This window comes from Centruroides vittatus, unplaced genomic scaffold, assembly GCF_030686945.1.
Source record: "Centruroides vittatus isolate TY-2023 unplaced genomic scaffold, ASM3068694v2 contig_357, whole genome shotgun sequence".
In the NCBI taxonomy this organism is placed as follows: domain Eukaryota; kingdom Metazoa; phylum Arthropoda; class Arachnida; order Scorpiones; family Buthidae; genus Centruroides; species Centruroides vittatus.
In genome coordinates, this window is record NW_027122180.1 from 661,757 (window position 1) to 678,775 (window position 17,019).

The 17,019-nt window shown below is 24.8% G+C and overlaps 1 protein-coding gene across 1 annotated transcript in view; it reads right to left on the reverse strand.

Moving 5' to 3' along the window:
- Positions 1–17,019, reverse strand: part of LOC136974812 (beta-1,4-N-acetylgalactosaminyltransferase bre-4-like) — a 90,905-nt gene that overhangs the window by 14,868 nt on the left and 59,018 nt on the right. The window contains exon 2 of the mRNA XM_067269761.1: positions 6,026–6,267. Coding sequence (XP_067125862.1) covers positions 6,026–6,267 — 242 coding nt within the window. The remainder of the gene's footprint in view (positions 1–6,025; positions 6,268–17,019) is intronic.

The window sequence follows — 17,019 nt, forward strand, 5'->3', positions numbered from 1 at the left end:
AGAGTTCCTTAATATTTTTATAGTTTTTCTTATTGAAAATTATGTATAGAACCTATATATTTTTTATTCTTTTCTTCCAATAGGAACTTCATTTTTTTAAACATACAATGATTTCTATAAATTTTATTTATTTTGTTCTATTAAACGCTTTACAGAATTAAGCTTAATTAATATATTATTCTTTCGATCATTTAATTTTGAGTTTTTCACTATATTTTTTTTTCTAATTAAGCTATTTTCTGTAAAAATTTAATTTCCTAATTTACCGATGTTAGAAGCTTCAATTTTTCATCATTAACTTAATGTAGAATTCTTTTCGCTTTCCATCATGTTTCAAAATGTAGTATCTTAGCTTTTCACATTGACATAGAATAATTTAAATAGATTCAACCAAAATTTTAAATAATTGAACACAGACTACAATAATTTTTTCTTTCGTTTATCTAAATGGGATTATAAATTTTAATTTTTAATCTCTATGACTAAAAAGTTGTGTTTTCAATACGCAATGATTGAAGATATAAGATTTGTATGAATTTTATTTTTTCATGACACACCAGATACATGCTATTTTAACATCTATAAACTTACAAGCATATATATGTTAATTAAGTTTAATTCAATATAAAAAAAATAGAGAAAATTTAAAGAAATCGTCTTGTGATCAGCAGCGCAGGTTTACTAGTTTCTTGAAAGTTATCTCTCTTCATCCGAAATGATCCATAATTATTTCATGCTAACGGATAAAAATAAATGTATGAATAGGAATAAACAAAAATATTCATTATTTTATTTTATTCTGACCATGAAAGATAATAAATAGAAATAAATAAAATAGATTCTCAGCGGCTGACAGCATGAAGTGGAAAAATGATGGTGTGCTTACATCGCATTTTTTATGTGAAGATCGCATACATAATCTGTATTGAGAATACCCAATACAATTGACATTTAAGAATAAATTTTTATATACATTTACTATTATTTATATGCTTTAAATCAAAAATGCATAGTATATATGAAAAATATATTGTTTTTCTTATAAAAGTATACAATGAGAGGAATTTAATGGATTGTAACATACTATTATTTTCCATTGTGTATCAGTCTTAACTAATATCATAACAAAAAGATTAAAGATTTGTAATATGCTATATATATATATAATATGTCTGAAGTATAGTAAAAGGAATAGCTAGCAAAAAGGAAAACAGAAAAAGAGAAGCTTATTTGAAACGACAACAAAAATATTAAGCTGCACGAAAGGAAAGAAAATAACCAAGAAGTGTGAATCAAGCAAATAAGACACAATAAAACTGAAGAAGAATGCTACCAACATTAACAATATATGTAAAGTATGAAGAAATGTTAAAGAATGACTTAGTGTAAGTTTAAAATTACTAGAAATTGTTACAGTTGATAAATTTATCCTTTCCAATCAATTCCTGTTAAAAATAAAAGAACGAATTTTTGTTAATCAAAATTAAAAAAATACATGAAATGTTTTATCTCTTATTCAAAATTTGTATTTAAGTATCTAAAATGCATCTATTATTCATTTGTTTTCGAAATAGTTCTAAAAACTTTGAGTATATAATTGTTTATACTTAATTATTTGAATTTTAATTTATTCATTTTTACTTTCCCGGCTGTTATATTTAACAGCGGGAAAGTGTAACGTGTTAGTGTAAAGTGACCCCAAGAATTTTACATTTTTGAACTCAGGAGACCTTGAAACCTCGAGAAGTGAAAAAACAGTTGGAGGTTGTTCTGTATGTATGGATGTGTTAGTGTGTGTGTGTGCGTGTGTGTGTGTGCGTGTGCGCGAACGATTTTGTTCACTCACTTTGAAATCTAATAGCTAACTGTTCCTTTTGTCGAAAATTTTTGAAATTTTGCAGGGCGGTTTGTTGTATTAGAGGGAATGATGCTTTTAAATTTTGGTGGTTAAAGGTCAAAAGGGCGAGGAGATGGAGGGAGTTTTACTCGTCATATCAGGAGTAGGATCGGACTTAATGAAGATTTTACTTGTTATTAGCATCTGTAATTTTTTTAGAAATAAAACTTATCTCTACTCTCAAAATTAAGCCTTTTCCATTTTATAATAATTAATAATATAAAAAAATTTTTAAATAAAATCTCATAACAGATGGTGTCATACAGTTTTAAAGTTTAGAAAGTTATGCAACTCATTGATGGCTTTTTTAACATTGTAATTAAAAAAAATACATGAAATGCATACATTTGTTTTATCAAGTTAATTAACATAATGATGGGCTTATAATTTCTTCCACATTTATTCTACGAATATATTTTACTCATTACAAACTTCACAATTATCTTCTTCGATTATAAGCTTTCTTTTTATATTTTGAAAATAGAACATTATGACGATAAATACCTCAAAGAAAACATATTTTACAGTAAGAAACTATATTAAAACTATAGTAAAATTTATTTAAAATTTTAATATTGCTACATACATATTTTATTTTTTTCGAATTAGAGGTTCTAGTCTTTTTCAAATAAAACATCAACATTAATCAATAAATGTCAGAAATCTATTTAAATATATTTCAAGAGAAAAAATAAAGGTAGACTAAATTTTCACTATTTAATTCCTTGCATTTTTATCTCTGGCATAAATTTGCTCATTCGTACTAAATAAATAAAACATCACTGGAGACAATTGATAATTCAAAAGAATGTTATCTGGGATTAGAATAAAAGATGAGAATGATCAATTATTAAACTAGAAAACCACAAATATTCAAATGAAATTATTTTAATGCCAATAAAATTTAATTTTAATAAAGAATAATTAAATGAAATATCGAAGTTTGTAAAGCAGAATAGTAAGTCAAATTTTGTGATAATACGAATTATTATTTACTCTTTTTAAATAGTTTTCCGTTTTTATAAATATTACACAAAATATCAATTTTAGAGTTTTAATATCTCTGTAAACAAAGAAATAACTACAGGTACAACATCTGTTGAAATACCCGCAATACATTCTGCCATAGTGATGTATAACATGTTTGTATAAGACATGTTAGAGTTTTCCAACAAAATATTTCTACAATTTCTTACAAGCTGTATTATATCTTTTCAGTCTATTTTCTGCTCTTTCTCAAGAGATTTATCACAGCATAGATCATAAGCATCAATTGAAACCGTTTTACGCTTATCGAATAGCCTAAATCTCGTCTGTCATTCACTTTGTCATCTATGTTCTGGCTATTCTTTTTAAATACGAGAATATATTATTCTTTTAACAGATATTCAACAAGGTTTATTAATATTTAGTTTTAAAAAATTATATTTAAAAACTTTAAAAACAATTTTTTTTATAGATTAGCATACACATTTTTGTCTCTTAAAGATTTATAAAATTATACTAAAAATATGTTAAAATCTGATTTTAAATCACTTACTTATGTATTTATAACAAAGATTGGATGCAATTTTATTTATAAAATTTGAAATTTAATTAATATTTTGATGCTGTTTAACGGTAAGAGCTCTATTATTCAGATAACATCGAATATATTGGTATTTTAGAAAATGATCTTTGTCCCGACAATTTTTCATCAAATTTTAGAAAATCATTTCTTTTCGCAAAGCTTTAATGGAAAGAAATTCGATTATGTACGGATATTTTTAGAAATCAATTATACCTATAAATGAAAAGGTGATTTAACATTAATTTTCAAAGTTTGAAGTATAATTTTACTATTTATCGAATAAATAAATGGTGGCTGAAATTTCAAAAATAGGTGGAGTTGGAGAAGTTTAAAATAAATCTTTAGCTTGGAGTTTCATGGATCCCTAAGGCACAGAAAAATGAAGATTGAGATCCACAAAGCACTAAATCCTTGGATAAGATACGATGTCACTTTATCTAAAATGATACATTTCAACTTATTACGTTTAAGAGACATATTAGTTATCACTGACATACGAAGCTGTATGAATGCAAAGAACAAACTTCCAGTTTTAAATTACTTTGAAATCAGATCTTTTAGTTTCAAAAATAAATTATAATTGTGATTTTTATTTGTGAAATTGTCACCATAAGATTGAATGCAATTTTATATAGATTACCTATAAATATTGACAAAAATATTATAAATGAAGAGTGTAGCTTTTATATTATTAAACAAAAAAATACTGGTAAACGATCATTGAATTTGCGATGTAATTTTTAAAATTTTATATATTTTATATTATTATTTGATTTTATATATTTACCAAAATTTAATATTTTGCTTTCATTTTTTAAAATTATTTTCAATGGATTTTTTTATCCTTAACAAAAAAAACTTTAAATGAAAAACTTATAAAAGGTAATATTTTATATAAAAAATCATATTTTTGTTCGCCATGAATTTTTTTAATAATAAATTTACTTCTAATTTGTATGATTTAGCTGAAAACAATAAGCATCAGCCTGCATTCTTATAAATTATAATAATTAACGAGTTGAGGAATTTCAATGATGCATGGAATTCAATTTTATTATTGAAGCAGTAGGCCGTAAAATTTAATTTTATTCGCCGTTTTTTATTATTTCAATAGAATATTTATCCACAATGACTTAAAAGTTAAAAATTCGATAATGATTTTATTTGTTTTTTCTTACTTAATTGACGCTATCTGGGGGAAACAACAATTAACACGCCAAGAGAATTCTGTACTTAAGAACTTAAACTCTTCACATAACTGCAGAGAGAAACATTAATAAAATATGTACGTAAACGAATATGGTTGCTATTTTTAGAATACTATTAAGTTATAGCAAAATTTTCGCTCCAATAATTTCAATCAATAAAATTTTCGATTTGAAAGTTTTCTCCGACCTGCTTTCCAAATATTGTACATTTATTAAATTTTATCTATCCCAAGCAAAATCTTGAATAACGCAACTTAAAAATAGAAATCATTTTACTCAAAAGGAATTCAATTTTATATAAGAACAGAACAAAAATAAAACAAATATCATATTTCAAATTATTTGTATATTTTGGAAATTTTAAAGTAGTTTAACTTTATATCAAAGATTATTGTTTTATATGTATCCGTGTCAAAGGGTTTATCCATTAAATTTATAAATAAATAATGATTAAAATATACTGACTTTTATGAATTATGCTGTATTAAGAAATAGATGAATCATTATAAAAATGATGTTTCTATGAGTGGATTATTGTTAAAGGAAACAATAAAGTTGACAGTGAAGGATTATATATCATAAACTCTTTCATGAAATTCATTATTTTTAGAAAATTTATGATCTTTTACTTTCACTGAAAGAATAGCACTTCATTAGAAAAATAATTTGATTTATCATTTACAATTAAATTTGAGAATCTTGTACAAATTGCAACAGTAGACAGAAATAGAAAAACAATTCGTTCGATAACAAAGGATGTTATTAAGCGTATACGCTTATAATTATAATTAAGCACATGCTTAATAATATTAATAATGAAAAATAAATTTTATAATTTAGAATTATTCAACAAAGAGATAAATTCCTTTGCTTATTCAGTAATAAAAATATTAAAGATTGTTCTTGATGTTTCTTTAATATTATATTTTTATGCAAATTTCTGAAATCCGAGTGTCACTTTTATTAAGTATATCGTCTACAGCTTAAAATTTTGTTGAATTCAATTATTAAATTAAGTTTTATTTGAAAATACTTTTAAAAGAATAAATTACAGTTTTTACGTAAAGAAGAAAATCTTTAAAAACAAAACAACTAAAATCTAACATTAATCAATCTGAAATTTATAATTTTATAAGATTAAATTCGAATTTCTGTATAAGTCTAATAAAATTATCTAGGAAAAATTCATATAAGAAAATCATAATGAGCTTCATTTCAGCTCATTATAATTTCCCTATATTTTGTCTATATAATTTTGAAATGATTAATTTGATAAAATTACCGTGTTTATCTTTTATATACATAGTTACTGAAATCATACATTAAAATCACTGACAATTTAGCACTTACCTGTTCTATAACATAAACTTTATATTCCAGTAACTGACGTTGTAAAATAGGGTGAAGAGTATATAGAAGAATGGCAAGATGAACAAGACGATCCCTGAAGGGGATGATAACAGCTACGCGATGCCTAGATGTGCAGTTTATTGGTGTTTTTAACTCTCCTTCTTTTAATGGAATGTTCAATTTAGTTATTTTTTGAATTTGAGAGAGTAGGCGAGGCCTCAAGTCAACTTTTATCCTACCTACTGTAACAGAAAATGAAATTAGCTAAATTCGAAAAGATAATTAGTTATTTTTTTCACAAAACAAAAATAATAAATGGAAAAATCATTCTTTTACAATAATTTATTTATATTAACGATAGATTTTTCAATTTTTAATGATCTTAGTAATTCCACGACTATTCGACTAAATGATTATTGTGGTTACAGTTACAAAATCGCTCATTAGTAGAAGTAATTTACAGAAATCAATTAAACTTAAAGCTAAAATTATCTGTTATAATGATCTAAATTTCGACTTTAGCTTCTTTCTAAATGTACGAGTAATTCAAGTATTCTTACAGACTATTATGTAGATATAGGATATTGATTATCAATATTTCGGAAATTGAGAAAATGTCATTACATTCTAGGATAGTCTATAAGAATTCAGATAACATTGAAGATATGCTTTACTCACTTTTGTTCTGTATAATCGGCATATTAACTAATTAGTTATTTCTAATCGGATTTTAATTAATCGATTTGTTAATAATGAAAATTTTAACAGTTTTACATTGCACTGCAAGCAAGTTTCCAATTTAGGAAGGAATTTTACTGAAAAAATAAATACGTTATGGAATTAATTATCAAATAAAAACATATATTTTGCATATATTTATATATTTTAATACTGTATATCTTTTTTGTAAATGAAATAGTATACTTTTACAATGTAAATAATAATAATTCTGACTTTAATTTTCAGGATTATAAGGATATTCAAATATTTGCGTAATTATATATATAAAAAAATTTATCCTCAATGATAGAATATGGTATAATATGAACGAAATTTATATATATTTGCGTCATTAATTATAAATAAAATCCGTAGTAAATATCATTGAAAATATAATAAAATAAAAACAATAATTTATAAAAAAAACAAATTCTTTTATTCGTAAATATATACAGTATTACAGGAATCGTTGTCCGGAAATGTGGATATAATCTTTCATTTCATTTTAGTAATTGCATGGTTATTTTTTTCATTATGCATTTCATTTTTCTTATTAAAATATATACGTTGTCCTTTCTTAGACTTTAATATCTTCTAACTCATTTTTTTAAAAAAACAACATATTATTCTGTACTTTATGTAAATACAAAATTTTAACTATATATTTGTTTTTCCATCTTTTAGAAGATTCGAGGCTATCTAAATCCTATCAATTGCGATTGTCTTATGCCCCGTCAGCAGCATATTCTTACCATAATTGCGGTGTTCTTCACTTTAAGTATTTTTGTCATTGTAATGATTTATATATTATGAATGTTGTGTGCTATTAACAAGATAATTGCAACAGTTTTAATTTTTAAATTTAATAAATAAAATGTCTGTATTTCTGCATTAAAACATGTATTTTAATGTGCAAACATCAGGACACTCTTTGCATTTGAATAAACAAGTATTTACATTTGATAATTTATAAATAATACTTAGAAATTTCAACAAACAGCGCTTTTATGTATACAGTTCCAAGGGTGCCGGCTCGTTTTGACAGCGGCCCTTCAGGCATTTGCCAGAACTCCCTTTGGCTTGCCCATCCCTGTATCCCTGTATAAAACTTCTGTAAAAATTATACTATTGTTATTATTATTATTGATAATTAAATAAGAAAATTTAAATTTTGATATCCTACATACACATAAACATATAAAATTATATGTTTTAATTTGAAATGATATATTAAAAATCGATAATTTTATCAATAAGAACGCATAAGAACTCAAAAAAAAATCAGCAGTTTTAAACTAATCGTTTAAACTATTCGAAATAATTTATTTTATTATTATTGAAGCAGCTATTTACATGCTGAGTTTTTATAGCTGCGATACGATAAGAAATTTTTACACTCTGAACATCTTGACATATCGCTTTTGGCGAATAATATAATTTCTTAAATTTCCTGAAATATCTACTACTTATCTCTTATGCTTTAGGTAAATTTTATATTTGAAAAAGTCTGTTCTTTATATATTGTAGCAACCTATATTTGGTTACAAATCCTGAAACATCAGTAACCTTAATCTTGACTTTAAGTATGAGTAATAAATTTTATAAAAGCATTTCTTTGCACAAAATAAATAAATTGATATTTCACACATAGTTCATAAGAAGATTTTCTAACAATTATTAATGATAGTAAAATTTATTATGTGGAATTTTTGTGAAGATAAGATTTAATAATTTCAACATCTTTGCATGAAAATGTATTAATCATTGAATAATGCAAATTTAAAAATAAAATTCTATAAAATCATTTACAATTTATACCTATTTGAATATTTATTTCATTCATTTTGTATAAATAATTTCAGTATTGAAAGAACTTCATCTTCCAACATATTTACGATTTCCATGTATTGAAATCTGATAAAATATTCATTATGATAATTTAAAGTGAGAGTAGGAAATAAATTTGAACACTAATATGAATTAAAACATAATTATATCGATTCTTTATTTTATTTTTCCTAATACGTTTAATATTTTTAGGTAAATTAAAAGAAACTATCAAATAAAATATGAAGATACAAAAAGGTTACAAAGAAAGGTAAATTCATTCAACAAATAAGCACAGATAAACAATTGAATCCGAAAAATTCTGAGCCGCATTCATTGGTATATCTATTATTGAACCAACGTATGCTTTCAGAGTAAGAGATTGACAAATTTCTTGGAATTGCAAATTTTTATTTAAGTAATAAGCGAAGCACGTAGAAAAATATATTAAATTCAACTCGATCTATAACAAATCTGCTAAAATAGATTTACAAGTTGATTGAAAATAAAAATTGTTAGCATATCATTTCACATAAAAATTGATCTTTCTTGGAGAACATCCTGAAATATATATAATCATTTAAAAAGTATAGAATTTTTATTCGTTATATGATAGATTATATTAATTATAATTATATATTTTTTTTAAATTTAAAGCGGTAGGAATTGTTAGCATGGTAAGTTATCGATGGCAATGCAATTTTTAATAAAATAGATAGTTTCTACTACGCATAAATTCTAAGTAATCATATGACTTACGGATAATAAGTTTTGCTAAAGAAAGTAATTTAATATTCAGTTAAATTAAAATTCTGAAGAAGAATAAGCAGCTTTCATACGAAAACTTTTTTCAACTAAATAAGGAGTCGTCTTTTTACCTTTTGGAAAAAATCTTTTGTATTTGATAAAAAATTTCTTTTTCAGGAAAGGGAGAAGTTATTCAAATAAAAAAATTATATCTTAGTTTCAAGTTTAACTTTTCTTTTATTAGTTTTATCATAAAAAATGAACGCTTTTCTATTTACATTTTCATAATAATAATATTATTGCAAGAAATTTAAATGATACATAACTCCTTAATAGGAATTTAAGAGTTTGTACAATTTAACTCTTAATGAATATACCAGAATCTGGAGAGTCGATACAAATGTGTAGCTAAAAATATCATGCTCTTCAAATAATTGTCGAAGATCAATGAATAAAATAAAAATGAAATCTGAAGGTCAAATCACAAGATTTAATACTGTTTCTTATATAAATGCGTTGTATTTTAGTCTAGAATTATATATAATCATAGCGATATATTAGTCTAGCATTAGGAGTTTCTTCGTGTATTTCTGTTGTTATTACTTCTATTGTATATAATCTATTATATTAATAGTATTTTTTAATAATAATTTTTCTCCACAAGGAAAAGGAATCATTACTTATTATCATGAAAAAATCATTTATGAAATAAATTTCTATATTTTAAAACAATTACTATGCATAACATAGATTAAATCAACTATCTCTTTCAAATAATATATCAAATAGAAGATAACTTACTGCCTAATTGTATTGTACAATAAACTTAAATGTTCAACAATTTTAATTTCGTTTTGCGTTATTAATATTTCAATTATTAAGGTAAAACTATAATATAAGATTATACTGTATATTACAATGTATTCTATTAAGGACATTTTAAAAAGTAGCATTTATTTTTTAATTAATTAATTTTTTACTTTATGATATATCATTATATATATATAATGATAATATCACAAATGTAAGCGCATACAGAAAATTCAAACTAAATAACTATAATGCACTCCTTAAGAAAATATAATGATGCATTCTAGACTACATTTCCCAAAGTTTTCTTTATTTATTATCTATTATATGTTTTTATTAATACTCATATCATTAAGAATTATTTCATATGATCAATTTTCCCTTACTAAAAAATTTATCTTTGATTATAATAGAAAAGAATATAAATATTATATAAAAATGATTCATTTTTCAAATCTTCTATCATTACAATTTATATCAGTAGGTAATTCTAGAATAAGGAGTAGCTTAAGATGTTTTGCCATATTTATATTGGTTAAAAAAACATTAGTTCTATCTATCGATTTTAATGAGAAATACAAAGATAAATTAATATAATTTTATGAATTATGTTAGAATTATACTTTTTGTTTGATAAAATGACTAATAAATCAAATTTATAATTTAAATATAACAAGATTTCTAGTAACAGACAAGAATCTTGAAAGAATAAATTGATGTTCTAGTCATCTCTCTCTCTATTTTTTTCCCTTTACATGACAGTTAAAAGAAATAATTTGTATCTTATATATTAATAAACTAAAAAATTTCTTTTCGAAATTTAGAAACAACTTCTATTCTATCTATCAAATAAATTAGATTAAAAAAAATTAAATTCTTATTATAGTAATATAGTAAAGAATCAAAATTCGATCATAAATTTAGAAATTTACTGTTTTAAATTATGAAAATGTTAGTTATCAGAAGATTTAATATAAATTTTAAAATATATTAATGACATCTGTTGGCACAATACTAAAACCTGAAAGTATTTATTATTTTCCCTATCTTCGTATAACAATAAAAAATTTTTACAAGAATCTTTGTGTTTTTACTTTTCTTAATAATTTTATGTTACGCAAATATTAATATCAGAATCACAGATTTTTGACTTCAAATAGATTTAGATTGGGTGTCAATATTAATATAGGCCCTACTTAAAGAGACGACCTGACGGTCGAAGCAATTAAGGCGAGATCCTATCTCTCTGGGAGATCAGAGATGAAATTCGGACAGGTCGAAAATCTCCAGAAATTTTTCGGGAGTGGTCCAAATGTCTATGTCGGGCCCCCGTCCCTTATCGCCCAGCTTTCCCATTGTACGCCTGTTGGAATCCGTAATGGACTTACTAAATAAAGACCGTCTTACTTGTTAGTGCACATAGCACCGAAAGAGTTAAGAAATATCTATATACTTAAAGAAACTGTCTTTGTGTTACAATTACTAAAAATAAGTAACTGGATACATTTTTCTTAGTTTCATCAATTTTATTTGTACTGTAAGAAGAGAAAAACCTATAATTGACGATGCGACCGTTACGTCAACTTGTTGATCTACACTACATAGATATATTCGATAAAGAGGTACTTGAATTCGTTGTTCCTTTGCTCTTCAAAATTTCATATTAAATTAATAATTATTTCTATTTTATAAACATTTTACTCGAAAGTTTGAAAATACTTGATTACCTTTCATTTTTACAGGAAACACTACAAAGGAAATCAAACTAATATTATTCTGTTGCGAACGATTGTTATAGATTTCTTATTTTTAAATTTCTAATAAAATAATTTTCATTTAAAAAGTACATTCAGTTATTTTATTTGATTCGAAGGGAAATATTTAATGTGTTGTAATAATCTAGTAATTTTCAAAATTGGTCGGTTTTGAAATAGAAATGTCTAAAACTCCATAAATACAAAAAGAATTAATTATAAAATTAATGTAAAACTTTAAAAAAATCGGTCTTCTATATCGTTATTAATCTTTTTATCAGAAAAAATGCAAATTTTTTTTTGTATTTCATTTATAAATGTGACTTTAAAAGAAACTTTTCTTTCTGCTTTAATCTTGTACATTTATCTAATTGACTAGAACAAAAATATTTTGATAACAAAATTCTCTCTAGCGAACTATCTGTTATTAAGAAACTTTGATATCTTTTCTTTATTTTGCATTAATTGCAAACTTTCTATATCTCTAAAGTATCTCCATTATATATCTGTTATTTTTCTTTGCTCAAATATACGAATTCGTTTGTAAAAAAAATATATTTCTTGTTAAATGTAATAAGGTATATTTATATTTTAATGCATAAAATATTTATAATAAGTTAAAGAATATCTTTTTTCTCAAAGCTAAAGCTTTTAGAGAAAGAAGGTAGTCTTTTCACTTACTAATTTAACACATTTTTTGCACTTTAAAATGATTATTAGACAAGTTTATGGTTATTTCTAATAGTTAAAAACAACACTATACTTCTAGAACATCGCTAATGAAAAAAGCATATACACCATAGAGATGCATTTTTATTACAAATTATTTAAACATAAATTTTTATTTAATGAAATAAAAAATAAAACAATTCATTCTTTATTTATTTATTTTCAAAAACTTTCAACACTTACTTGGTTTATTTATCACACAAAAAGTTAATTATTATCGTCTTAATGATATACAGTATTTATTTTTATTATTAAAATTTTTTTCTTCATTTTAAACTTGTGCTTATCAGAGAATCTCTTTATTATCCTAACGATATACAAACAATAAATTTATTATTTTTTTATTACTTTAAAACAAATATTAAAAGGTTTAAATAATGCTGATTCGAGAGAATATAGAGTGAAAAACGTTTTTGATTTAATAGTAACAGTCTACATTAAAATATTAATTACTTAATTATAGCATTTTATAATAATCAGTTAATCGTTCGTGTAAAGATATAATGTCAAACAATTATTTATAGCTTACATATGTGTTTTCCAAATTGAAAATTAAATGTTTGCAATAATTTTCTAATATTTAATTCTATAATAAAGGTATTTATATTTTCCTTAATCTAAAAATATAATTTATAAATACCTTTTCAATTCAATTTTCCGAAAATTATCTTCATTCAAAATGATTCTGTTCTGATTAAAATATAGTGAAAAAGTAAATAGATTACCCCTTTCAATTTCTAATTCGAAATTTGCTTTATCCTTTACACAGCATACCTTAATTCTTCAAATCCCTTTGAAGAATTAATTTATGCCTGTTTAAATTCATTCTAAATTCTATTCCCAAGAATAACAACCGGATGTAATTCCATATTAATTCTATCATCTAAATCAGTTTCTTTAGCGAATTTACTTTAACAAATTTTGATTTTTTATATAATCAAATGATTTTGGAATAATAATTAAACTTCTTGAATTAGTCAATAAATTAATTTAATTTTATTATTTATTTTTGTAAAAATTAGATATTATAACAATGGTTATTTTATCATGTTTATCGCCTACTACCATTCATCAAAAATTGAAATTTATTTAAAACAGAACAAGAATATTTGATGCTTCTAAACAGAGAACAAAAATAATTTCTGGGATTATATTCGTCTTTAAACATTAAAAAAGAAGAATCAATACATGAGCAATTATTTATTGTGACATTTTCACAATGCCGGGCAGCAATTTTTTTATCATATTTTTAATTTATTTAATTTAATATATATGTTCTCCATCTCAAATTAGTAATGGCTTGCCCCTGTATATCATACTTTTACTTTAACAGTAGAGTCGTACCGGTCATCTATCTAACACCTTTCAGGGGAAAATTTTTGAATTGAAATGACGTGACTTTCGGTTTGCACCGGACGTTCATATATAATTAACCGGGGCCTCCTGCACCTAATATTTTCATATCTGGTCTCGTCGTCGTTCATCTACCCAACTTCTTTCTCGAGATTAAGCAAGGACAGGCAGTGAGACAGACGGACGACAGGAAATTTATAGATGTACAATTTTTTCAGATTACAGCCCAATAACATGGTACTTTCAAATTTATCCTGACGCACTATTCATGAATACACTAATCATATTACCAATATATTGCAAATCTTTTGTAACTTTATAAGATTCCTTCTACTCATTTTCGAAGATTATACATATATAATCTTGATATTTATTCAGTTCCTTTTCATGCTATACAGGTGCTGTGCATGTCATTATATTTCTTTCCTTTTACTTTTCCGGCTTTGTTATATATAACAGAGGGAAAGTATGGCAATCGGGCAAAAAATGACTCCCCCAAGATTTTTACATTTTTGGACTCAGAGGACCTTGAAAATTTGAGAATGCAAAGAAATTCGTTTTTCTGTATGTATGGATGTTAGTGTGTGGTGTGTGTGTGTGTGTGTGTGTGTGTGTGTGTGTGTGTATGTATGGAGACACAATTTTGTTTTACTCTCATTGAAGTTTAAAAACTCCTGTGCTTTTTGTTGAAAATTCTGAAATTTTGCAGGGAGTTTTATATATTTGGGGATCAATGCTATTAAATTTTGATGGTTAAAGGTCGACGGGGTGGGAAGACAAAGGAGTCGTGAGTCATACTCGAGTGAGATCGGACTTAATGACGATTTTCCTCGTTATTAGCATTTACAAATTTTTATAAAACCCGCCCCTACCCTCAAAATTAAGCTTTTTGCTATTTCATAATAATTAAAAATATAAAAAGTTTTTTAAAATAAAATATCATAACATGTTGGCGGGAAAGTTAAGCAACTCATTGCTGAATTTTTAAATTTTGTATGCTTACATTTAATCATCATTTTCAACTACAGTATTGCCATCCATTACAAGACGGACGTCATTGTAAATTATTTTTTCTGGTCTTTGCTATTTTTTCTTATAGATTTATTCCGAAAACGTTTTAATTTTTTCTTCAATTACAAAAGAAATTAAGCCTCTTTTTATTATATGAAATAAAGTTTAAAATATTAGTTATTCTATCATTAATTTTCAATTTTTTTTCAATTTTTTTATTTTTCAATTTTTCTATCAATATTTTATTTTACAGTCATTCTATTCATCATTTTTATTCAAAGACCTGTTTAATCATATGCTTTTAATTTTTTATTTAAATAATAAGCAGATAGTCTGAGCTAATTTATTATGCATGAAGTGTATATTAATTTCTTGTTGTTATTTCTAATGAACATAACTCTGTACTTCTTTGTACAGCTGTCAATTCATACGTATATATCATTATTATTTTACTTTAAAATGGAAGCTTCATCTCTAATATCTTTTATTTAAATTTTATTTTTTTTGTTAGTTTCTTTGATTGAAAATAAATTTTGGTTCAAAGTATATGAAAACTAAAAATAATAATGCATATAGATTATGGAAATAAAATTATTACAGTGAATAGTCAAAAAAACCTTTTAATTACACATAAAACAACAAATACATCAAGGTTTTCAATGGACATTTACTTAGAGTTTCACGGGGAAAAATTAAAATGTATAATGAATCATTAAACTATATTTCCTACGACCAGATAGCCGAAACATCTAAAGACAATAGCTGGGATTCAGAATTCGAATCCCAGTTGACTCAGAACCTGACTAATGGATTGACTTAGAAATGTTGAACGTTACGTCTTACCTCAAGCCCATCATGGACGTGAAAAGTCTTGTTAGTCCTCATAAAGTGAAAAGAAGTAAAAAGAAAAAAAATTCTTACTAGAATTAGAATTAATTTCAAATTGGTTACTTAAATATGCAATACAATTTAATAAGATCCACTAGTAGTCGAGTGGATAAAACCAGTGAACACTGGTAGTTATGTCTCACCAATGGGCTGGCCTTAGTGGATTGAATTGAATTGATAGTAGAAGACAAAAAAAAAAAAAAAAAAAAAACAGATGGACGATCTCTCAAGGGAGGTCTTTTATCGGAAACTGTCCCCTGTTTAGACGCTACTAAATACGTGAAAAAACCGGAAAAACTCCACGTTGTCAGCCCATTAGTGAGGCGCGTATCCACGACTACGAGTGTTCAGTGATTTCATCCACTTGGTCATTTTGACCGTGTGCAGTTTTCCTGGTTTCTTCACATGCCTGATATCTAAAGAGGGTCAGTTTCTCATAGAACGACTTCCGGGAGGCATCATTCCTTTGGCAAATAGCCCTCGTGTTGCTTCACCATATCCCATCAAGCCAAACCGAAAAACATGTTTTATAAGTAAATTTCTTTCACAAAATTTTACAAAAATTATCTAATATGAAACTAAAAATAGCAATATTTGTCGGATATAATCACTTATTTGATAACCAATGAAAAGAGGTTTTGAACGAATAAAACAAATTTCTTATGTTCTTCAAATCTGATATTTACTCGAGGTCAAGAATCACTCAGAAAACTATTTTAATTTACAGATCGTTTATTTATATCATTTCGGATCGGAGCTTTCGCCGATTCTTCCTCAGTCTACAAATAACAAAACTATTTTGCAATTTACAATTATTTGATTTTAAGAGGCATAAAAATGAAAACGAATAACTTACAAAGACAGAACATTGATTCAAAATGCATATAAATAAAAGATCTGCGAATTAAAATTGTCTTTTGAGTGATTCTTGACCTTGGGTAAATGTGAAGGATGTAACAAATTTGTTTTATTCGTCCAAAATTTCTTTTTAGTTATCAAATTAAAACGTTATCTAGTTTTTATAATTTATTTTAATTCACAATTTCAATATTTTCAAAGGTTTCTTCTCTGTTGTTTGTATACGTCTTTTCGAATATTTTATGAATATATTAAGGGGTCGTGATATCATTGAAATTTATTATATTCGAAATTGTC